The sequence below is a fragment of the Triturus cristatus genome, chromosome 4_1, assembly GCF_964204655.1.
Source record: "Triturus cristatus chromosome 4_1, aTriCri1.1, whole genome shotgun sequence".
Taxonomy (NCBI): domain Eukaryota; kingdom Metazoa; phylum Chordata; class Amphibia; order Caudata; family Salamandridae; genus Triturus; species Triturus cristatus.
The window spans coordinates 858,538,469-858,562,874 of NC_140585.1; the positions used below are offsets into that span (position 1 = coordinate 858,538,469).

The 24,406-nt window shown below is 41.8% G+C and overlaps 1 protein-coding gene across 2 annotated transcripts in view; it reads left to right on the forward strand.

Moving 5' to 3' along the window:
* Positions 1–691: 691 nt before the first annotated feature.
* ANKRD16 (ankyrin repeat domain 16) overlaps positions 692–24,406 on the forward strand; it is a 213,727-nt gene continuing 190,012 nt past the window's right edge. The window contains exons 1-2 of one of the 2 annotated variants that reach the window (XM_085653567.1): positions 692–948; positions 22,178–22,580. In XM_085653567.1, coding sequence (XP_085509693.1) covers positions 22,243–22,580 — 338 coding nt within the window. In that variant the 5' untranslated portion in view covers positions 692–948; positions 22,178–22,242. The remainder of the gene's footprint in view (positions 949–22,177; positions 22,581–24,406) is intronic. The other variant, XM_085653568.1, reaches the window with a different exon arrangement.

The following is a 24,406-nucleotide window of genomic DNA, read 5'->3' on the forward strand; positions in this document are numbered from 1 at the left end:
GCAATTTGCAGCTACTACGCTAAGGACCCAGTGGGCTGCAATAAATGGCCTATAGGGAACCATTTCCAATTCCTGCACCTTACCTGATAGACTGTGAAACATACTTAGACAGCACTTCCGAGGTCGATTTCATGCTAAGGCTTTTTTTGTCTATTTTGGTGTAAAATACTAGTAAGAACATCGATTAAATCCCTCCATAGGTACGCTACACGTCCTGCTATTATCCATCTTGTCAATTTCGTGCCGTTTCGGTTACAGTTGCCTACAAACACTAAACAGTTACTCGCACGTGGCGAGAAAACAAAAACATCGCTTACCCTCTGTAACACAGTTTCGTTTTTCACATCCATGGACTGAAACGAGCAACACTTAATAGCGTCTCAAAAGAAGTTCCCTTCATAATTTAAACACCTCCTTCCTGCCTCTAAACATTAGACATAAATAAATGTCTACCTAGTCGAAAGTGCCAACGCGTCCCACGTATGCATGCAGGCAAATATGTAGACATAACGGCCAAAGCCTCTCGGTAGGTCTGTAAAAGAAACAAGTACCACTTATCCCTCACTAGCAGCAGTGCTACTTGTCTTCCAAGCTACCTCATTCCTCACTGCTACCGGCTCCACCCCTAACTCCGCCTTCTCTGCATCGAATCTACAGGTCACAGTAAAAAGAAGCCGGCCCACGTGCGGATGGCAATCACATGTAGAATTGCACGAGTGGCCTTCAGGGGGCGCGAGGGGGTTCTTCCGGGACAGATGGGTTTTTATATCCGGGCCGAATTGATACTTTCTAACCAATCGTTGTCTTTGACGGGGAGACACTACCATCGTTAATCTGACAGTACAGCGAACATTATTTCCTTCCATGTATTGAAGTTTGTTAGAATTTAATTTAAAGGAAAGCCGAGGCAATCAGTTTTTATTTTATTTAATATTCTTCTGAAGGAAGGTAAGGCTGACGTTAGGGAATTTGTGTAGTATATAAGGTCCTTGTATTTCTTATGTGTGTTTTAGCATTAACATTGCTTAGGTTTTAGAAATTAATAGTGTAGAACGCCTTAAAGGAATGTGCGTTCTAGAATATACGCTTTGGCGGTCACTTGACTTGACAGGCTGTTCAGCAGGGAAACAGTCGTGGATCCTGTATCGGAATAAATATCTACTGGAAACTACTTGGCGTGAGTTCTTTATTTGGTACTCCTAATCCCCATCAATTCTGATGCCTGTTTCGGAAGAATTGACAACGTTAGTATGTTTCGGTGACGTGCAACAAAGAGTAACTTTAACGGGTACTTTGTCTTAAAACGAGTTTACTTACTTCGTTTTTTGTTGTAGATGCATTTTCACAATGATTTTACCGGTCCAAAGAGCAGTGTGATTGGAGTCTCGCCAGCTGCTAGCCGGTCACGTCATTAGCGGTGGGCGAGTCAGCAGATTTATTTATTTATGTAATTTTATATAAGGGCTTTAAGTGGGATGAAAAAACGGGTTGTGGGGGGTCTCTCAAAGGGGCGTGGCCAATGTCATTACGGGCGTGGCTTAAAAAATCTTAGGCTAAAAATCTGTGCTTAGCATAGTGCTGCACGACTTGTATTTTGCTGTTTCTGTCATTGCATCTAGATATATGATACAACAAGTAACATCATACCTTCAACAAATCAGGACTATTGGCTTTGTCAATGGTTGTTAGTTGCATAAGATAAATAGGCAGCAACTATGGCCTGTATATAATATTGAAAAAGCTTCCACTAGCCCTGGTGACACCACGACAATGTTGCTGCTCCTGAGTTTCAAAAAGAGAAGGGAAATCCAGAGAGAAAATTACTCTCTTTAAAGAATTTCCCTTCCCCTACAATGCTCACCTGGCATGACGTCATGCCGTAACTTCTCCACTAGTGAGAAGGGAGCAGTGTGTGCACCGGTACATAGATGTGCATGCTATCATCTGGAAAAAATCGGACTGGATATGCCAGGGCAGAAAACAGAGCCCAATAAGAGACCTGTTTAGAGCCCCCCCTTTAAACAACTGCCGGTGCTCAGCTCCGGTGAGACCCAGCCCACTGAAAGCCCTGTATAACGTGGACTTTACCCAAAGGTGTCAGAGCGCTTTACAATAGAACCAATTATGTTACATGAGATTTATAAACGTAAACATTACAGATACAAACGTGATAGTTGAAAAAGCAAAATAAAATAAGAGGTGGCAATCACAGCAGCAAAAAAAAATTGGGATTAGGTTAGTACAGGCATAGAAAACATATTTACAGCATTGTAAGAACTTAGAACATCAGGAGAATGCTAAGCGTCCTTGAGGGACACAAAAAGGGATGTATTAATTCTGGAAGTGTCTTTGGAAGAGAAGAGATTTGAGGTATGGTTTGAAAGTCCGGGTAGAGTTGGTGGTACGGAGAAATGGAGGAAGCGAGTTCTAGATTCTAACTGCATTGCCTGAGAAGGATTGAACCACCGATCTATCTTTTGAAGATAGGGGGCTCAAGTAGTAAGTTTTCAGCATTACGTGAGGGTCTAGAGCCGAAGTGAAGGATGAGTGGAAACCAAGCGTCTGGGCGTGGCTCTTTAACCTTTGCATGAGCCCAGCCGTGAAAACATAAATCATACAAGAAACATCATGCAAAATATGATAAAGCCTCTTCAGAATAAAAACATTTGCATTTCTTTAACATGTGGAGTGCTGTTGTTAATATTTCACATTGTAGCATTGACCAATTCCTGTCCCCACCATGGCGACAGTGCCATTAGTGAATTAAGAGGCAACACAGTTGTCATGTGAACCCTGTCTGTAGCCCAGATTCTGAGGTTTTTATAGAGAAGGTTGTTTGAACTTCCGTATTTGAAAGTGGTTTCCTATGTGGAAGTGAAGAAAAAGGAAGATTGGTAAAAAATGTATTTGCCTAAGCTCACACAAGTTGGTTAAGCAGGGAAGCCACAATTTAGACAGGTTCTCTCTTTGTATGAGTCAGCCACCGAATGAGTATCCAGTTGTCTCTTTTTTTACCTGAAATGTAAATGCTTTGTTTTTACCTCTTTGTGCATGATGTAAGAGGGAAGGAGGCAGGCAAAAAATATGAGCCGTTATGGGCTCAGGTTTCCAGCTGGACCTCTAGCTGAGCCTAAGCCAGGCTTCAGGCATGAGCCTGGCTCAACCTTTCAGCTGCTCGCCTAACTCCACATGTCATAATATATCTCTGGTTGACCTTGAGCCTTAGCCAGCAGCCTGTATGTATGTATACTTGCATACCTCAAAGATAGTTACAAAGCAATGTAAAGCTTTAGAAGAGAACATGAATTACAAGCCTGGGCATAAGAACTGGCGAAAAGGGAGGGGGGATGTGGCAAGAAGGTTTTATTTCCAGGGATGTGGAATCCCTGAAGCCCGACGCCCAGGACATATTGTTTGGTGTCCAGGGCAAGTTTTCATGTGTATTTGTCCTTAGGACAAGTAGGCCCAACTCCCTTCAGGACAAACTCTTTGGCTGCCAGTTTGCAGTACTACGTTATGGATAAGGGAAGGACACTGTCTGCTGTTAAGGTAATATTTTTGTCCGTATGTTAATGCTGTTTAAACTTCTATTTATGGTTAATTAATTGAAAGCCTTTATAATTAGGGTGAGCGCTCTAAGTAAATGTTGTAAGCTCTGACTGCACTACTGACCGTGGTTCCAGTATAAAAATGTGTATACACGTTTTCAAAGTTTAGCAATATGAGGCTATGTATAATGCTCCCTGAATACTCTCTGATTGGATGCAAATATTTGCAGAAGCTTGAAAGCAAGATTGATGATTCTTTGCTTTCAAAAGAAAATGTTTATAAAAAAATGAAAAGTGTTACTGCAAACAAATGATGGACGGAATGCTGACAATGCAAACATTCTCCCCCAGTCAAAAGATCTGGGTTAAATCCATCATTCTTTTGCCCACTACGCCACCCCAGGTTTGGACCCAGCCATATGCACATCAGTCTTGACCCTGTACCTCATGTGAACAGTCCAGACCGAACTGCCAGGCCAGGTCCTCCCTGGACCGGAAACAAGCATCCTGGGACCGGTTTCAGGGTATGTCACCCTTCTTCAGCCAGGCTAGCTTGAATCCAGTGGCACAGTGAGCAAGGGACCCACGTCTGGGCATACCCATCCCACTTAGGGCGAAAAGCGTTACAGCAAACAAATGATGGACGGAATGCTGACAATGCAAACATTCTCCTCCAGTCAAAAGATCTGGGTTAAATCCATTGTTCTTTTGCCCACTACGCCACCCCAGTTTGGACCCAGCCATATACACATCAGTCTTGACCCTGTGCCTCATGTGAACAGTCCAGACCGAACTACCAGGCCAGGTCCTCCCTGGACCAGAAACAAGCATCCTGGGACCGGTTTCAGGGTATGTCACCCTTCTTCAGCCAGGCTAGCTTGAATCCAGTGGCACAGTGAGCAGGGGACCCACGTCTGGGCATACCCATCTCACTTGGGGCAAAAAGCGTTACAGCAAACGAAGGATGGACGGAATACTGATAATGCAAACATTCTCCCCCAGTCAAAAGATCTGGGTTAAATCCATCGTGAAAGCAGGAAAAAAAACATTTAGCTAAACTACTGTAAAATTTCAGGTACCATTTCTTTGCAGCATCATTTATTAACATGTGTTGATTCATGCTTGTATTTCCCAAAAATATTCACAATGGAAAATCAGTGTAACCAGTTTCAATAAGATTATGGTAAAAATAAACAAGCACTGGCAAAGCCAGTAGGTCTGAAATTGGTGGTCAGATTTTTAGGTTTGTAAATGTGTGACTTGTTTTGGCATGGTTTTGTAAAACTTTATTGGTGTGGGAGCTGCCAGGCCTTCACCATTATAACAAACATTGGCAAAGGAAAAAATTGTTTTTGGTCTCAAAAAGCACGCACTGCCACAGGAGTTACTGGCATTGAACAAAACTACTTTGTGTACCAATATGCTCCGTGTGAAAGAGCAGAATCCGGTCACTCATAGTGAAGCCAGCCAATACAGCGATAGAGAGAATTTTGATAAACGCAAAAGGTCAATGCTAGACCAAATTAGGGGCCAAATTAGCAAAGAAAGTCTCAAAAGTGCACCCATGGTATATGTCCTTGCATTAGGTACAGCTAAACGACTTTTGTGAATTCCCAAGGATTTACTGAAGTAGGACAAGAACAAGTACTCCTAGAAAATATTTATGAACTGCATTTTAGCATGAGCAAATGTGCATGTGTATATTTGCTCATGCGAAAATCCTGAGTGTTTGCTTGCTTACTTTTCCTCCAAACACATTTTTTCCCACCTCTGGAAGAAGGTTTACACCTGCCATGGTCTGGAGTAAATTTCCAACATTTCTCAGTATGGGAACCGTTGTTGAAAACCCTTAAAACACACCAGATAGTAGGTTTGTACAGACTCAAAAGGGAATTTTAACCCTGGAACTATTGCTTACCACTTCCTTCAACCCCACTATGTGGATCTGCGGAAATGAGGCAACATTAGGGGATTGCAAGTATTCAAACACTACTATGGCATAAACCCTGGCCTTATCTGAGAGGCTATATCAGTGCTCTTATATAATGAGATTACTCCTATAATTTGTCGCCGCACTACATGGTCCCAAAGGGACAAGTGGATTTTGTTACAAGACAAGTAGATTTATGAAGCAACCTGCCCCATGGACAAGTAAATATTTTATTAAATTCCACACCCCTGTATTTCCCCAGATTAGTTTTGTTGATTAATTAATTGCACCTATTAATGGTAATCAATGTTTATTGTTTAGTTAATTAAAGCCTTATCAATTTTGCACATGCATAAAAAGAGCAAAAAAATATCTGCGTACTTTTAAAACAAGATTTCTAATTTTAGGCTTTACATTCCCAGTAGTTACAATCAATGATGTTCATGTACTTCTAATGTAGTTCGTGGGCGGTACAATAAACAAATCTTAAAAATTCATATAATTTCCACATTCTGCAGTATTGTTAGAGTTTTCAATTTTCAAAGCCTGGACGTAATGTTGAGAAATTATCAGCTGTACAATAAAATTTCTTAGTAATTCATAATTTTTTCACATTCTACAGTATAATGGGGTTTCAGTTTTCAAAGCCTGGCCGTGAAGGTTAAGAAATGTTATCAGCTTGCAGTTCATTTGAGGGTCTGATGGATCTAGCCCTTTTATTATAGCCACTCTGCATATCCTTATTCCTCTGACGTTTAGAGCTTTTATTAATAAAGTGACTTTTGCTGTATAAAGCTTCAGGCATATGCAGATTAGATGAATAAAGTCCTCTTTTTTGCTACAGCGGAGTCCGCATGTTGTGGGCCCTTTGTGAACCCAGCTTTGCTGGTCTGCAATTGAAGGTAATTTTCCAAAGCGTAGGGCCATCAACTGTCTTTTTCGATAATCTGAAAATGTAATACTTAAATAGGGCGTCGGTGCAAGAGTCTTATGGTTTTTAATCACCATCCAGGTTGAAGGTATTTTTAGCAAGTAACATGGAGGGAAATGTTGCCGTTTTGTTTATTATTCGTTTAAAGGTCAAATAAGGGCGATTATTGTTCCATATCTCGGTCGTGCAAGTACTTGTTATTGCTTCCTGGAGATATTGATTATATACTGATTATTATTTTTTTTAAATAATTTTCAAGTTCTGTCCAAAGGGCCAAATTGAGTAGGGAGGCATCTGTATTCTGTTTCAATCGATACCAAAGCTTTATTGTGGTGTACATTATCCTTATGGTTTCATTTATAAGGCCAAATTCAAGTCACACCTGGGCTGGTGAGGCTGACTGGTGGATCTGAAAAACCTTTTTATAGGTTTGAACTAGCAGTTAGTTCAGAAGTACAGAATCTTTACCATGCAGAGCAATGCTGACATACATTATAGTCGGAAGCATTTTTGCAGATTTCACTGCAAGCAATGGTTTGTATGAAGGGTCCTTCAGTTTTTTTGTCGGGGCCTTAAAGGCGAACACTAATGCAGTAGTTCTCTGTGACAAATACATTTTCCCTCGTAATGGTTCGATCTGTTATCCATGTAAAACTCCAGGTATTTATAACTGGTTACTTCCTCTTATGGTTTACCATCGAGCATGATGTTCTGCTTGGTGTTTGGGTAATTGCTAATGAGAATTGTTTTACTCTTTGTTGTGATAATTTCTAGTTTGTTAGTTGTTATATATTTCATCATTTCCGTAAGAGACCTTCGGAGACCGATCGTAGTTAGGCTCATTAGCACCACATCGTCCGCATAAGAAAGATGCGATGATAATAACTTTCCCAATTTCAGTGGATGAGATTTGATCTTATCAAGCCCTTGTGTCGGATCAGACATAAATAGTTTAAATAGGTGCGGTGCCAACACGCATCCCTGTTTTAGGCCTTTGTTTGTATTCAGCTTTCTTGATTTTCTGGAGCCATCATCCAACTTTATTCTTATCCATGTTTGGGAATAGAATAGCAGTATACCTCTTAAAATTCTCTCAGGAATGTTCCAATCTCTCAGTTTTTTCCACAGGTAGTGACAATCCACACTGTCAAATCTGCCTTTAGATCTATAAGGTAAAGGTGACGGTGTTGGCTTCTTCCGCTTGCATTTGTCTGATATTAATGAGAGATTTAGTATGTTTGTGATTGTCCTGATCCCTTTTCTAAAACCCGTCTGGTTGACTGAAATCAGGTTAAACTTGTCTGACCAATCAATCAGGTCTGCTAGAATCAAAGAGGCGTAGTGCTTTGCTTTTACACCTAATAGGGCAATTAACCTATATTTCGATAGACATGTTCTATCTCCTCCTTTGTATTTGTAGATCGGTGTGATGATTGAGCCTTGCCAACTAGATGGTATATGATTTAACAGCTCAAGTTCTTTAAATATTTTGGTTAGCTGGTTGCTCCAAAAAGATAGATCGTGTTTGAAATTTGCTTGCAGGATACTATTGGGCCCTGGCACTCCATCTCCTCTGCCTTTCCTTATTGTGCTTTGTTGTACTCTGTACATGAAGACACTGGTAGCCATGTTGTAAGTTTCTAAGTCTTCTTTATTGGTTTCAGTTCCAAACAATATCAGTCTTAGTTCAGCCATGTACCAGTACCAGCACCTGCACCAGCCCCACCAGGAGCAGCCTGCCTAGCTGCTCAGCCCATCTCCAACTGTCATCCACTCAGGCACCCAGGCATTCCACGCATCAAAGTCACACCAACATTCCGTCACCATCTCTCACTCTGGCTGAGCAGCTAGGAAGACCTAGGCTGATTACAATTAAATGTAATACTCAGGAAATAACATCATCCCTTTCCTTTTAAAATGAAAACAAAGATTACAATACTAATGCAGAGTACTATACACAAGAGAAGCAGTAATGTTCGTAACTCAAGGATGCAACTAAACGTAAAACATCACAAAAGAGAGAACAATGCAAATAAAGAAAAGATGGGCAAAATACGACATATAAAAACATGCACAAAATCCCCCATCCTCTCTCATGAAGATTAAGTCATATCAAAGCGTGAAATAAATTATTAAATTACAAACGATGTTAAAACACAGAGAAACAGACTAACACTGTGTACTTTTGGGAAGCAAGAAAAATTGTCAAGCAATTTAAATTTCAAACTAGCAATAACCCCATCCTTCCCCATGTGCATTTGAAAAAAAAGTAGTGAAGGGTGCACACACCCCACGACAAACACCCAAGGCCCGAAACAGACAACAAGGGTGAACCAAGACTACAGATACACGTGTACCGCAATATGGACCACATAGAGGGTACACACACTGAGGCGCAGGGCGACTTACACACAACCACATCTGAAGCGCGGGGCGACTTACACAGGTCAACACGTGAAGCGTAGGGCAACTTACACAGGACAACATGTGAGGCGCAGGGCGACTTCCACACAACAACATCTGAAGTGCAGCGCGACTTACACAGGACAACATGTGAAGCGCAGGGTGACTTACACACATACAAACAGACAAGACGTGCAGCGCAAGACGACTTACCAACACAAAACAAAGAAGTGGGAAACCACCCACCATGACCAGAACCACCCTCAAGTAAGGATGTCGCTGTGATGACCACACGCTAGAACTAGAACATCCCTTACGTAAGGGTACATAAACAGTGGCATCACTAAACTCAAATTTACTGTAAAGCATATGAAAACTGTGGCATCGCGATTTTCAAAACTGTTGGAAAGTTCATTCAAATACATTTTCCAAACTGTAGAACATTACTAATCTGTGCCCCACGCCGGTGAGCGACCTCTCACCCGAGTAGATTTACACTATGTTCACACAGATATGTTACAAGCCAATTGAAACTTGTTGACAATACAAATGCAATAAGTAGATCAAACCTTTGCCTCAACAATAAGAATGCCAGACCACAAACACTTTAAAATGTTCACCCAAATTGCATTACAACACACAGATTGTGAAACTGAAGCTAAGAACACCCGAGCATTGTAAAGCACAATGTAGGATGAAATAGATGTCCAGGCAACATCAGAGCAGTAAAAACAGTAAAAACAGTACCATGGTCTTTGCAACATGCATTTAAAATACAATGCTCAAAACCAAATGTGCAGATAAAAGTTGACCGGCTCCGGAGAGGACAAGGAGGACATGGCAGAAACCCAAACCAATGTACATTACCTCCGACATACTTGAAACGGAGGATCACACCAAAAGAGTCCAACTTCATTGGTACCACATATAGTTCTTCTCCAGGAAACAGCACGTTGTCCTGGAACTTCACGTCGTTTTGAAAAAAACGATAATTTTGCAAGGGTTGAACAGCAACGTGGTTGGCAAAACGGAGGTAGTGAGCAAAAAGGCAAAGTGTGCCAGCCCCAAGATGGCGGCGCGTTTTTGCCGTCGTGCCAGGTGGTTCGTGGCACGCTATGCTGCAGAGCGTCCATCAGCAGCTGACAGTGCCTCAGGGAACTGGACGCTACCACGGTGCCATGGAGACTAACGCGCGTACCTCAGGGAAGGTAAGAGAGCGCGTGCAGGGAATGGCTTGTGCCTCCGTTTCTTTTCAAATTGAGCATGGCGGTTATACGGGCATTAGCGCAGCTCCAAAGAACACATGTCCAAATCATTGGGCAAATAGAGCAACCGGCACCAAACTCCATTTACACAATGCCGATTTGCTTGCCACAAGATTAAAGTCACAAAAACCTTCAGAGGAGATACCAAACGAGGGAAACTCCTAAATTTTACTGGCATTCACCACAGATGCCTTAAACCAGTCTTCAACACCAGGCACATTCTCGCTCTCCAGATCCAGGGCAAGCACAATACTTGTATATAAGCAAATTCTAAATTTTGCTCTCCATGTGTCACCAAGACACCAATCTTAGTTGAACCACACCGCTTTTGTGTGGCACAAGTGAAACACCCTCACTGAGCTAATCCATAACTCACATCTTGAACAGCCACAATTCCTTTGCACAGTGGATATATCCATACGGCAGATTCAAAAGGAAGTGGTAGGGTGAAAGTCAGTCCATTCATACCCTAACATACAGACCATACCTGAGGTCAAGTTCATGGAGTACGATCAGGCAGGACACAGGTTGGGGCCGTCCGATGACAGGACACTGGTGGGGCTGGCTTGCCTTGCCTTTTACTCCATACAGCTTCATTTAGATGCTTTTTCCCTTGTAGTTACGCTGATAACTGGATTTCTTTAGTAGTCTCTTGGTTTCTGTTCTGTCCTTAAGCACACTTGGTTTCAGGTCCGCTCGTCGCCAAAATTATGTTGTACTCTGTACATGAAGACACTGGTAGCCATGTTGTAAGTTTCTAAGTCTTCTGTATTGCTTCCAGTTCCAAACAATATCAGTCTTAGTTCAACCATGTACCAGCTCCTACACCAGCCCCACCAGGATCAGCCTGCCTAGCTGCTCAGCCCATCTCCAACTGTCATCCACACAGGCACCCAGGCATTCCACGCATCACAGTCACACCAACATTCCATCACCATCTGTCACTCTGGCTGAGCAGCTAGGAAGACCTAGGCTGATTACAATTAAATGTAATACTCAGGATATAGCATGCTTGTTATTTCTTCTACTGAATACAGGCCTCGAAAAATCCAGTCACTCACTCGCAATTGCGAGTGAAATTTTAGCAGGTTGAGGTATTTTTAGCACTTACTCGACCCTGCTGGTGAGTAAACTTAAGCTGGAAGAAACAGGTGTTCTGTTCCTTCAGCAAGTAAATGAGCAATTAAGAGGCCTTTAAATCTTGTTTTATCTTGACACATTTGTGGACTGCCCAAGGATAAAGGTCAAATGTCAGTTGTCTTTTTACTAATTGTTGCTCATGGGTTCCTGGAAAATGATTTTTACATTTCTTTCTCTTCTTACAGTTAATGCTTTTTGTCAGGTGAGCTATCTGACAATAATTGTGAAACAGAATGCAGTAAAATGTCAATTTGTTCTCTAAAACAACATTTGAACAGCTTGTAAATGAATAGTACAAGTAGATCAGGAATTATGAAAGAACTTTTTTTAGTAATTCAGAAGTATGACGCAAACAAAGATTTAAATTGGTGGAAAACAAATCAGAACACTTTACCTCGTGATATGCAAATGATAAATATTTGCAGAAACCTTATTTCCAAACATTGTACACTATATAGTTTTAAAACCACAGGTCAGTGACCAATTCTGTGGCCATTTCAATGTAAAATCTGCTGATTGCAAATAACAGAGGAGAGGAGTTGGCCTAATGGCTAGGGCGGTTGACCTCGAATCTGGGGAACCGGGTTCGAGTGTCGGCAATGACGATGAATATCCTGTGATTCTGGGCAAATCACTAAATCTCCCTGTGCTTAACAAAATTAATGTGTCCTCATGTAACGCAACTGGTGCTATGTAAAACGCTCTGTATACCAGATACCTTCGGGTCAAGTTTGCGCTATAAAAAGTTCTGTAAACAAAAACAGTGGGCTGTTACTTTATGCTTTAGTTATGTATTTATTAAAAGTGATAGTTTTTAAACATGACGTGAGAGACATTCCTGATGACAATGCATTTAAAGAACTAAGAGGCAAGTCTGCAGTCCAGTGTATTTTATTTGTGGCTAGATTTGTATTTTATATGGAGCTAATGCTTAGTCTATTAAATCAAACAAAAGAGTTTTCTGTACAGCAGAGGCGCTGAACTCGCATATTTGAAGGTGCTCTCATATGTGATGAAAAACAAAATGGCATCGCAGTGAATTAAAATACTTGCCCATAGATCACATAATTTGAAACCAGTTTATGGGTCAAGAGCATTATAATTAGGTCGAGTAGATTATTTAAGTCACTAGACCTGCAGGTCTAGTACAATTTTGGGGATTTTTCGAGGCCTATAATAAAATGACGAATCTGGTTTTACTTTTAGACTACAAATGTCGTCTTTTCCGTAGGTGGGTTTTTCTACTTTTTCAGTCGCAGCTGATCGATCATGTTGGTTAAAATCGTCACGGTACTTTAGAGCCAGTTGTTCGGCGGTTGTGATCTCTGTAAATCTTTTTATCATAAAATTGGCCCACACATGTTCTTGTACATTTGAGGTGAATGTGTTCACTGGTTTATTGGAATTATTTATTGTTTCTCAAAAGGTGCTAGAGTTTTCCTGGCACTGCACAATACTTTTGACCAGAATCTATTGTTTTTATTTCTTTTATCTTCCCATAACTTCTTTTTGTATTCTTTTCTCAGCTGACGTGCAGTGTCCCATGCCGTTTGGTCCGGGTCCATTGTTTTTAGTTGTTTGTACCTTTTTTTGTTTTCCCAACATTAATGATGTCAATTTTGATGTGAAGTTTACCCAAGCTTGTTTTTTGGTTGGACTCTCATTTCCACTCGCTGTTATTAGTCCTTTTAATGTGTTTTGGAGCTCCTCTGCCGTTTCTTTTGTCCATTTAAGGCGTTTTAGATTAATTTAATAGGTGATCTCGTCTTCCCTCCCTGATATGAATGTTCGGGAGGGGTATCGTCCGTCGATTTGCTATTTATGACTCTCATTCCAAAATACTCCAATGCATTTACCAGATTTTGACCTATATGGTCAGGGTGGGTGTTCTTTAATTGGTATTGAGGATGAACATTCCAGAATACATTGTCAGTGGCTCGTTTCTCATCTTCATCCGGGGAATAGATTAAATTAGGATTAAAATCTCCTGTCAGCACTATATCCCAGAGGGGTAAGTGCTTCTTAAATCCGAGATTGTGGCAATTAATAGGGCTTTATGAGCTTTTTTCTTCCTTGCCTTTGGATATGCATATGTATTAATCAGCAATACTGGTCTCGGTTTATCAGAGATGCGCGGAGTGAATTTAATTAATTGCACATTGGGTCCAGGTGAGGCTATCTGTTCCGATTTGATGCTTAGTGCTGTGGACACATAGACTGCCAGGCCCCCTTTCGTCCGGCCATATTTCTCTTTTTTTCCCCTGCAATTATAGTATAATGTGTAAAACCTGCAAGGGGTATGTCCTCCAATGCCCATGTCTCTTGGAGGGCTATTATGTCAAATGTATCCCAGCCTTGTGGAGGCCTTCCATCTTCTAGCCATTTTTTTGCTCCGGCTATGTTCCACGAGAAAAGATGAATGTTTCCATTGTTGAGTTTGAATGATTGTCTTTCCAAGGGTCAGTTACCCTTAAAGTCATTAAGGGTGCCTGGAAGCCAGCTCCATTGATTTTGATCTAATCCTATGTTCTCCTTCTGACCTTTATGTGCGCAACACCTCTGTGAAGTAGTTGGTCTTCTTCTTTTTGTGTTTTGCAACACCTGAAATTTCTGTTGTGTTTGTCCTGATCCATGTTTTACTTTGTAAGAAGAGTTTTCAATAAGGGGTCTGTGGTAACGTGGCATGATGGGTTTATACCCCATGGTTCAAATTGTTGTATAAAGTTCATAATGAGCAGGACTTCTTCCTCTGTCTGCCATATAGTGAGTGTTTGTTTTTTGCTTTTTTGTTTTCCTGTTGGAAGCAATTCTACGGTCAGAAGGTTCGTTGAGACTAGATGTTTTAAGGTTAGTATTTCTGCTAGCAGTTTTAATATATTGCCCCTATTTAGAATATCATGCCGTCCCTGCGATTTGTATTCAGGTGTTAAAATTATTTGCTACATTAAGGGTCCATGCCCTTTGTTTTTTTTCCTCCGACTTAAGTCTTTTAGTTTGCCTTCCACTATGCTTGACTTAGTGAGATTTTGGATTTGAAATCGAAGATTTCCTTGTTGGGTCTTGCTCCTCTTTCTTGAGGTATATGTTGGGGCATGAAATGAAGGCGGTTCTGTACTGTACACTCATACCTGAGTTTTTAACAGTGCAATACATCTTTTAATCATTATATATGTCCTGAAGAAAGCCTGGTGAACCTTGGAATATGCCAAAACCACGCTTCAACATTTCTGTTAAATATATTCTTGATTGTTTTTTTATCATTTCTGTGTTTTAATAGCGTGTATTATTAATGTGATATTTTTATGAATTGTGATTTTAGGGGCGGGGGTCTCAAAGTAGGAACTGTGGTGAGAAATCCCATGCTAAAACTTTTATGTAAGATAATGAGTGTTAAATATTAAGATTCATGCCAGAACTAAGTAAAATTTGTGAAAAGTTTTTAATAAATGAGATATTTTTGACTAAATATATGTGTGCAAGCGTAGTATATATTACTGCTGAAAATCATCTCTGAACTAAAGATACATAGGGAATAGCTGCTAATCTCAAGGTATTGCTTGAAGGGGAGCACTGTTTGGTAATTGGTTTAATGAACCCTGTCCCCTTTGGCTATTTGAAGGGTTACTCTCAAAATTTGTGAATGATTAATTGCAGCCATTGAGATGTTAAGCTTCTATGAAAATCTTTGTACTTGTAAAGCCATGCGAGCCACCAGCATAAGGGAAAACCGAAGATTATATTTTGTTAATATTACTCCACAGTATAATAGTCTGCTCACAATTTTTCATGGCTTGGGTTACCCCTGGTGGGTTGAGGTGGAGTGAGTTAGGTTGAAATGGAAGGCTTTTATGGTTGGTACTGTCAACAAGGAGAGGCAGCTGGCTAGTTAGGTTATTTAAGGCAATACCAATGAGGTCTAGTATGTTCTCCTTGTTGTGAGTTGGCAGTGTCACAAGTTGTTTATTGTCAGCGCTGGTTAGCAGCTCGAAGAAGGTGTCCTTTGCATTCGCTGGAACTGTGAAGTCCCTGAGGAAATTTGCGTAGTTGTATTTGATAAGGCTGTTGTGGTCAGGGCGGACATCTCGAGGTTGAATGCTCGGGTTGTTTCAGGTGGACAGTAAACAAGGTGCTAACATTATGGCAGATAGCAAATAGTATCAACACAAAATGTGTTGTGAGGTTTGGATGATCACAACACACCTTTTTGGTTGAGTCTTTTAGTCAATCTGTATTCGGATCTTGGTCGTGGTTAGGCTGAGCCAAGCATCTAATAAAAATGGCATTCAGTTTGTTACAATGGACAATGTTGGCATACCAGCTGTGTGTGAGAATGTAGTGTAGGTATTGTTTAGCATGAACTTGAGTGTGTGCTCAATGTGTTTGTTGTGCGAGTAGATGATTAGAATGCTGATGACATTGTTTGGGTTGAAGCTGCTTATGTGAGTGTGTGAACGTTGGGTTGGAGAGGCAGAAGTGTTGCACATGGTTAGTTGCGCAGATGAGATTATGGGTGAGAAAGGAAGTGTTCTAGCCCAAGTCGCTTACCATGCCCAAACTGCAGATGCTTTTGTTCTTGTCTGCCCTTAATGAAGAATGACCTAGATTTGAGTATGTCCTTAGTAGGGGGAGCATTCATAGAGAAAGATTAGAACTGACCAGTTGATGGGTGGGAGGATAAGGAAGTCATGTGTTCTCATGTGGGGGCGCTGATCAGGTAATCAATTCTGGATCTTGTAGTTAAATGTTTTGCCATCATACATGGTGTACCTCAGATGCCCAGTGTTCTAGGGTGAAAAGGTAGCACTGCTTGTAGATGTCAAAACCAACTGGAAACCGCTTCACAGGTTCTTGATACATTTATTCACACCACAGAAACATGAATAGCTTTTTGTCACACAGGTCGGTGTCACTTTAGCTAGCTATTGGCATTAAATTCTGCACTAACTATGGGTGGATGTTTCATTGAAGCCATGATTTTCAACTGCTGAATAGATTATTGAAAGCAGTTATCCTTATAAACACTTTCAACAAAAGATGATCGTCGGGGAGAACAATCACCTCTCAGCATTAATATGTCAGAGATTTGTAAGCACCAGAAACCAAGCTCTGAAGTTGTTTTACCAGTCCTATTTGTACTTTCCATTCGTCTATTTGAAGCCATACATTTGTAATGGAAAAAAGAAAATAGTTTCTGGAAAGCAAAGCTATATCCGGGAGTAGTTAAAGTGCTCACAATTCTCCTGCAGTAACCAGAAGGACACTATGGCCTATGAAATTTGAGGAACCCTTTTCAGTAAAGCTGCGTTTATTGCGATCATTGTTCCTTCTTGTATATATACAATGTTTATTGCGTAGAAAAGGTATAAATCATGCTCCTTCTAAAGAGATGAAGAATGATAAAGTGAGCTGTTAACTGTTACATATCCCCCTCCAGTACCACATGAGGACCAGCAGTGTTACCAAAGGCACCATAGTTGCCCAGAGTACATGTTTTGCACCTACACAGGCCGTCACCTCTTCCACAGCAGGTGTTGCCATCAAGCCCAAATCCTCGGGCTCTAGTACACCAGCCATCCATGCGTCAACTTGTATGGGCCTGTCAGGTTGGACCCCTTGTATTATGAGTCAAAGAGCAGGTGACCACTAATAAAGAAACTTAGATATCCTTTCATTTCCAAGCTTCATGCAGTATTGCCAGCCTCTGCCTGCTATCTCAAAGAATTTGTAAAGGTGTTTCACACGCATGGCTAAATGGTGTCGGTAAACAAATACTCTGCCCGAGATAAAAAAATCCTCACCAAACTCTCTTACCAGAAGGTTAACACCATAGCAGTAACACCTAAATCAAGTAAACCCAGATTTGCCTTTCTCATTAAATATGCCAACCATCCCTATACTCCCCCTGGTCACAGATCTCCCCTGCGACCTGCAGTTGCTTTCTAATGTACAGCAGATGTTCCTTTAGTCCATATATAATGTTGTGGTCTAGATCTATTTGTAAATGGACTCAGAATGTCTCTAACTTATTCTGAATTAAATTAGACTACATTATCATTTTTAAGAAAAGGAAGCCTTGAAACATATGTCAGCTGTATCTCCTTGCTGAAAAAGACTTGTGTCTACATTAGAAAATAATGTTTATTTGCTACAAGAAACCAACATATGTATTAGGATGTGATATATAATACTTATGAAAAATAGATTCAGTTGTTGAACAAAAAAAAATAACTCAATCAGTATCATTAAAAAAACAACGTTGTTTGCCCTGCAATAAATGGATATTCATTCTGTAAAATGAAAAATGGATTCTGCTGATTATTGAGACCTTCTTTTTCAGTTTTATTAATTTTCGTTCTCATGGAAGCACAATACATGACACCACTCTCTCACACACTTAAATACAAAGCACATGTAACCTCCCATGCCAACAAGAACACTGCTTCTCTTTCAGTAATTTGAAGTATACTTCCTTTCTTCCCTTCAGTGCCTCAATTCTATATTTAGCGGTACAAAAGGGGGTGGTGATGGACGGAGCATCAGAACCAATCAAACACTCACACCCAGTCAACAGATCTGGGTTTAATCCATCACCGTTCTTTAGCCCACTTTGCCACCCCAGTTCAGACATGGCCATATGCAAATCAGTCTGACCCTGTGCCTCATGGGAACAGTCCAGCCCGAACTGCCAAGCCATGCCTTCCCTGGACCGGAAACAAGCTTCCTAGGACCGGTTTCTGGCATTTCAGCCGTCTTCAGCCAGGCTTGCTTGAATCCAGTGGCAAAGTGAGCAAGGGACTCACGTCTGAGCATACCCTGCCAACTTATGGCGAACAAAGCGGTACAAAAGGGGGTGGTGATGGACGGAGCATCAGAACCAATCAAACACTCACACCCAGTCAACAGATCTGGGTTTAATCCATCACCGTTCTTTAGCCCACTTTGCCACCCCAGTTCAGACATGGCCATATGCAAATCAGTCTGACCCTGTGCCTCATGGGAACAGTCCAGCCCGAACTGCCAAGCCATGCCTTCCCTGGACCGGAAACAAGCTTCCTAGGACCGGTTTCTGGCATTTCAGCCGTCTTCAGCCAGGCTTGCTTGAATCCAGTGGCAAAGTGAGCAAGGGACTCACGTCTGAGCATACCCTGCCAACTTATGGCGAACAAAGCGGTACAAAAGGGGGTGGTGATGGACGGAGCATCAGAACCAATCAAACACTCACACCCAGTCAACAGATCTGGGTTTAATCCATCACCGTTCTTTAGCCCACTTTGCCACCCCAGTTCAGACATGGCCATATGCAAATCAGTCTGACCCTGTGCCTCATGGGAACAGTCCAGCCCGAACTGCCAAGCCATGCCTTCCCTGGACCGGAAACAAGCTTCCTAGGACCGGTTTCTGGCATTTCAGCCGTCTTCAGCCAGGCTTGCTTGAATCCAGTGGCAAAGTGAGCAAGGGACTCACGTCTGAGCATACCCTGCCAACTTATGGCGAACAAAGCGGTACAAAAGGGGGTGGTGATGGACGGAGCATCAGAACCAATCAAACACTCACACCCAGTCAACAGATCTGGGTTGAATCCATCACCGTTCTTTAGCCCACTTTGCCACCCCAGTTCAGACATGGCCATATGCAAATCAGTCTGACCCTGTGCCTCATGGGAACAGTCCAGCCCGAACTGCCAAGCCATGCCTTCCCTGGACCGGAAACAAGCTTCCTAGGACCGGTTTCTGGCATTTCAGCCGTCTTCAGCCAGGCTTGCTTGAATCCAGTGGCAAAGTGAGCAAGGGACTCACGTCTGAGCATACCCTGCCAACTTATGGCGAACAAAGCGGTACAAAAGGGGGTGGTGATGGACGGAGCATCAGAACCAATCAAACACTCACACCCAGTCAACAGATCTGGGTTTAATCCATCACCGTTCTTTAGCCCACTTTGCCACCCCAGTTCAGACATGGCCATATGCAAATCAGTCTGACCCTGTGCCTCATGGGAACAGTCCAGCCCGAACTGCCAAGCCATGCCTTCCCTGGACCGGAAACAAGCTTCCTAGGACCGGTTTCTGGCATTTCAGCCGTCTTCAGCCAGGCTTGCTTGAATCCAGTGGCAAAGTGAGCAAGGGACTCACGTCTGAGCATACCCTGCCAACTTATGGCGAACAAAGCGGTACAAAAGGGGGTGGTGATGGACGGAGCATCAGAACCAATCAAACACTCACACCCAGTCAACAGATCTGGGTTTAATCCATCACCGTTCTTTAGCCCACTTTGCCACCCCAGTTCAGACATGGCCATATGCAAATCAGTCTGACCCTGTGCCTCATGGGAACAGTCCAGCCCGAACTGCCAAGCCATGCCTTCCCTGGACCGGAAACAAGCTTCCTAGGACCGGTTTCTGGCATTTCAGCCGTCTTCAGCCAGGCTTGCTTGAATCCAGTGGCAAAGTGAGCAAGGGACTCACGTCTGAGCATACCCTGCCAACTTATGGCGAACAAAGCGGTACAAAAGGGGGTGGTGATGGACGGAGCATCAGAACCAATCAAACACTCACACCCAGTCAACAGATCTGGGTTTAATCCATCACCGTTCTTTAGCCCACTTTGCCACCCCAGTTCAGACATGGCCATATGCAAATCAGTCTGACCCTGTGCCTCATGGGAACAGTCCAGCCCGAACTGCCAAGCCATGCCTTCCCTGGACCGGAAACAAGCTTCCTAGGACCGGTTTCTGGCATTTCAGCCGTCTTCAGCCAGGCTTGCTTGAATCCAGTGGCAAAGTGAGCAAGGGACTCACGTCTGAGCATACCCTGCCAACTTATGGCGAACAAAGCGGTACAAAAGGGGGTGGTGATGGACGGAGCATCAGAACCAATCAAACACTCACACCCAGTCAACAGATCTGTCAGCATTCCGTCCATCATTTGTTTGTTGTAACGCTTTTCGCCCTAAGTGGGATGGGTATTCCCAGACGTGGGACCCGTGCTCACTACGCCACTGGAGTCAAGCTATCCTGGCTGATGACGGCTGATAGCCAGAAACCGGTCCTAGGATGCTTGATTCCGGTCCAGGGAAGACATGGCTTGGCAGTTCGGGCTGGACTGTTCCCATGAGGCACAGGGTCAAGACTGATTTGCATATGGCCATGTCTAAACTGGGGTGGTGTAGTGGGCAAAAGAACGATGGATTTAACCCAGATCTCTTGACTGGGGGAGAATGTATGCATTGTCAGCATTCCGTCCATCATTTGTTTGTTGTAACGCTTTTCGCCCTAAGTGGGATGGGTATTCCCAGACGTGGGACCCGTGCTCACTACGCCACTGGAGTCAAGCTATCCTGGCTGATGACGGCTGATAGCCAGAAACCGGTCCTAGGATGCTTGATTCCGGTCCAGGGAAGACATGGCTTGGCAGTTCGGGCTGGACTGTTCCCATGAGGCACAGGGTCAAGACTGATTTGCATATGGCCATGTCTAAACTGGGGTGGTGTAGTGGGCAAAAGAACGATGGATTTAACCCAGATCTCTTGACTGGGGGAGAATGTATGCATTGTCAGCATTCCGTCCATCATTTGTTTGTTGTAACTCAATTCTATATTTAGGCACACCTGAACTCACTGGTACATCCACCATCAAATATTCCTACTCAGACTTGCCCTCTTAATTTCCTGCAAAACATAAATTGCTTGTACATTTTGCAAAATTGTAAGTGGCGTCCCATGTGACATCAGTTATGATCCACATTACTTTTTGCAATGGCCTTACCAAACCGCGGCCTTACTAAACCTCAGCCTTACCTTAGCCGGACACCAATGAGACAATATTCCCACTCACTAACTCTCAACAAAATTGAAACAATGAACTTTATTCTTTGATTCATAATAGAACTTTGAATGTTGCTGAGCTTTCTGCACCCTTGAATCCTCGAAGCTTAACGAAACCAAGACACTCTTGTTCCCATATATTTAACTATTAAGGAGGAATCTACGAAATGGATGTCCGACCCTTCAGCAATTGGAAAGTACTCACTTCAGTATCCAAATAAGTAATCCTATGTGACAACAATATTATTGCTAAGTTGTGTACCTCTTCTGCACAAAGCTGTCCGCATGGTCTCCTTCAAACCATTGTTAATATTCTCCACATGCCTGTTACACTGCCAGAAGACACATTCTTATTATTATATGCCTGCAAGAACTCCTCCGTTTGGTGTGAAAATAACAACACACCATTATCAGTCGCAAGAGTTTCTGGCAACCTTCCCCAAAACAGCATCCTTCTCAGTTACTCAACAACCACAGAAGTAGTTTTTCTTTCCACAAATATATCTTTTGACCAACAGTCAGTCTGCATCAAGTTAAACTGATTTAATGAGGGTGCAGCTGGTGAATGCAACTTTTTAGCATGCTTTATTGGTGGCCAGGTCTTCTGCAGTCATGTGATTCTAGTTCCATGGTCAACGTTGGTGGTAGAAGCCAACCTAATCAAGGTATCGTTCGTTAACTATGTTACACTGATCAGATTTGGTATTGCCCGTTTATAAATTTCAGTGCTTGCTGATCAGCCCATATTTAAGATTGAAGTCATAATGATCCTTCATTGTATATTAAAAAGCAGCCAACTATATCCCTGCACTATGTTAATGAATTGGTGCTTTAACAATATTATTGTATAACATTTTCAACAAAGGAACACCTGTAATACCATATTTTATGTCCTGAATAAGTCTATGTGAAGAGAAAGGTGAAAAACGAATTTAATTATACTGGTTCCCTTCTCTTTCTAAATACCAAAGCTCAAACTAATGTTTGTTTGAGAGAAAGTTTGTATTTATTTGCAGGCTAGGATCACAAGTTGCTACAGGATGTGCAAAAAGATTTGATGATTTTGAGCCGACGGCTTTTCAATCTAATTTAAATGTGGAAAATTATTTTTTAAAAGCTCTATTTAAATTGTTTGTTTTTCAGGTAGTAATTCTATGCTGCATTGGTGAAGGAAGTTATAAAATTAACTATTACCCTAACTATTCAAGATGCCTGAAGAAGAGAAGCACAACCTTTTCATCAAGCTGGTCCAAGAAGGGAAGACCTGTCTCCTCATAGAGGAAGTGCAGAAAGAAGGAGTTGAACAGAGCAAGCTCAAGTCAAAGCACTTTGGTAAGTCTGGCGATACTTTACTGCACTATGCAGCCAGACATGGACACTTGGACATTCTACGATATTTGACAGAAACGCTGGGAATGGATGTGGAGTTGTTCAATTGTGATTACAAAAGGCCACTCCATGAAGCTGCATCAATGGGTCACAAAGAGTGCTTACTGTACCTGCTTGAGAGAGGCGCAGAGATCGATTGCTTGAAGAAAGCGGACTGGTGAGCTCTTAACCATTAGAGTATGTACTTCCTTGAGATTGTGTTATCTGTGATATTTGTGACTCCATTTGCAATTCATAATTGAGGCATTTGTAGTATGGTGCTAATACCACATGCTGTGGCAGATTTTACTCTTTAAAAAGTTTGCACCCTTCTTGGGTACAAACAGATTAATATAGTGCCTTTTCCATACCTCCTAAATTCAGCTCTACACCTCATTTAAAGTTTGGCCAATAGCGTTCTCAGTCAAAACCCTGGTGAATATCCCAGCCGCTGTGTTACAAGTGCCATAGACACTTGTAATACGGCAGATTGGATATCCACTTTTGTGATGGAGTATCCCATCAGCCAAACTCTAAATAAGGCCCCAGTCTCCTTTTATGTTTCAGCTTAATGATGGTTGCTTCCCTCTGCCTCTATGACATTCCTTTGAATTTTCTTAATGTCTCTTATGCTGGCACCTGTCCAGTTGAAAAGCAGTTATGTGCAAGTACCATAGTTAAGTAAAAATGAGCTATTTGGTCATCCTCTCAAATATACCTTATGTGATGAAACAGAAGATCTTATTCCTTTAATCCACTGGTACGGACATATGGCGTTTGCAGTATTTTTAAATTTGAATTCTGTTTTTACTCTTTACTACTCTGAACTACCTCCAGAACATATTTTTAATGGTCTCAATGCCGGATTTGTTACTGTTAATTCTGCTGTTCATTTGCTGCAGCCATGGTTACTATATCTAGGATGCCTTTACCTCCAAAAACACCTGGTCAGTTCTTGTTAGGATGCTCACATTTAATGGAGATTAAAATTCACTGACGGTTGAATGGCTAGATGTTTAAAAAATATTGCTCCTTCTTACCTGCGCCCTTCAAACTATAGATAATAGCAGTGCTTATTTGTACCAGAAATGTATTTGTTTTATACCTTGTATTCCATTGACTATCCTCCAAATTTGATCAGCAAGCAGATCACTCGAGCCACAAGATCTCTTGAGGTCAAAATACGCCATGTTTCCCTTGCCGAAATAAATCTATTTGAATTCACCTTTGTTGTGGCTTGTGTGATCGGATTGGAGAACATATTTGGAGGTTAATGTTAGCGGGTCACAGAGATACCAGCTTGTGAGCCCTGGTCCTGTAGCAGGGAACCTAATTTACTTGGACTGTGCTAAAAGCTTTATTTTCTGTCCATATGCAGAAAAAAAATCATCCACACAAAGTGGTATATAAACAAACCCAGGGCACGGAGCAGAGTCTTTTGTCCAGCATGTTTTTTCCTGTTAATTCTTCCCCTGCCATATGGATCAGAATTCGTTGATCACAGATCTGTATAAAGCAATCCCTAAGTATGTCATAAATCCAAAACATGGAGAACGCTAACTTCATCATTAAGGATTTTTGAAGCTGCTGCAATGGAACAGCCATTATGCTACACCAAATGAATGGCTTGCAAAATTTTTCACCTGCACGCATTAACAATTTACTTACTTCATAATGAATTTTAGAATCTATAACCCTTTAATTAAATGCAACACAAGCCTTAAACAAAGTCATGACGTGACTGATGAATGAAGGTCTGAAAACAAAAAGTGCTCCAACATGGAAATAAACTCTTTCACAAACCAATCAAGGCCATGCTTCATATGGATATTGTTGGAAATTGGATTACTGGTTGAGGGGTGTAAAACCCTACTCCAGCAGCAACAACAGTCTGTCGGGATGAAACTCAAGCAAACTCCAAATTAACCTATACTTAACCCTCTATTAGCTTGACACAAAAGTAGACAGGGCTAACTTTGAGGCAGTATAAAAGATATTTATGCA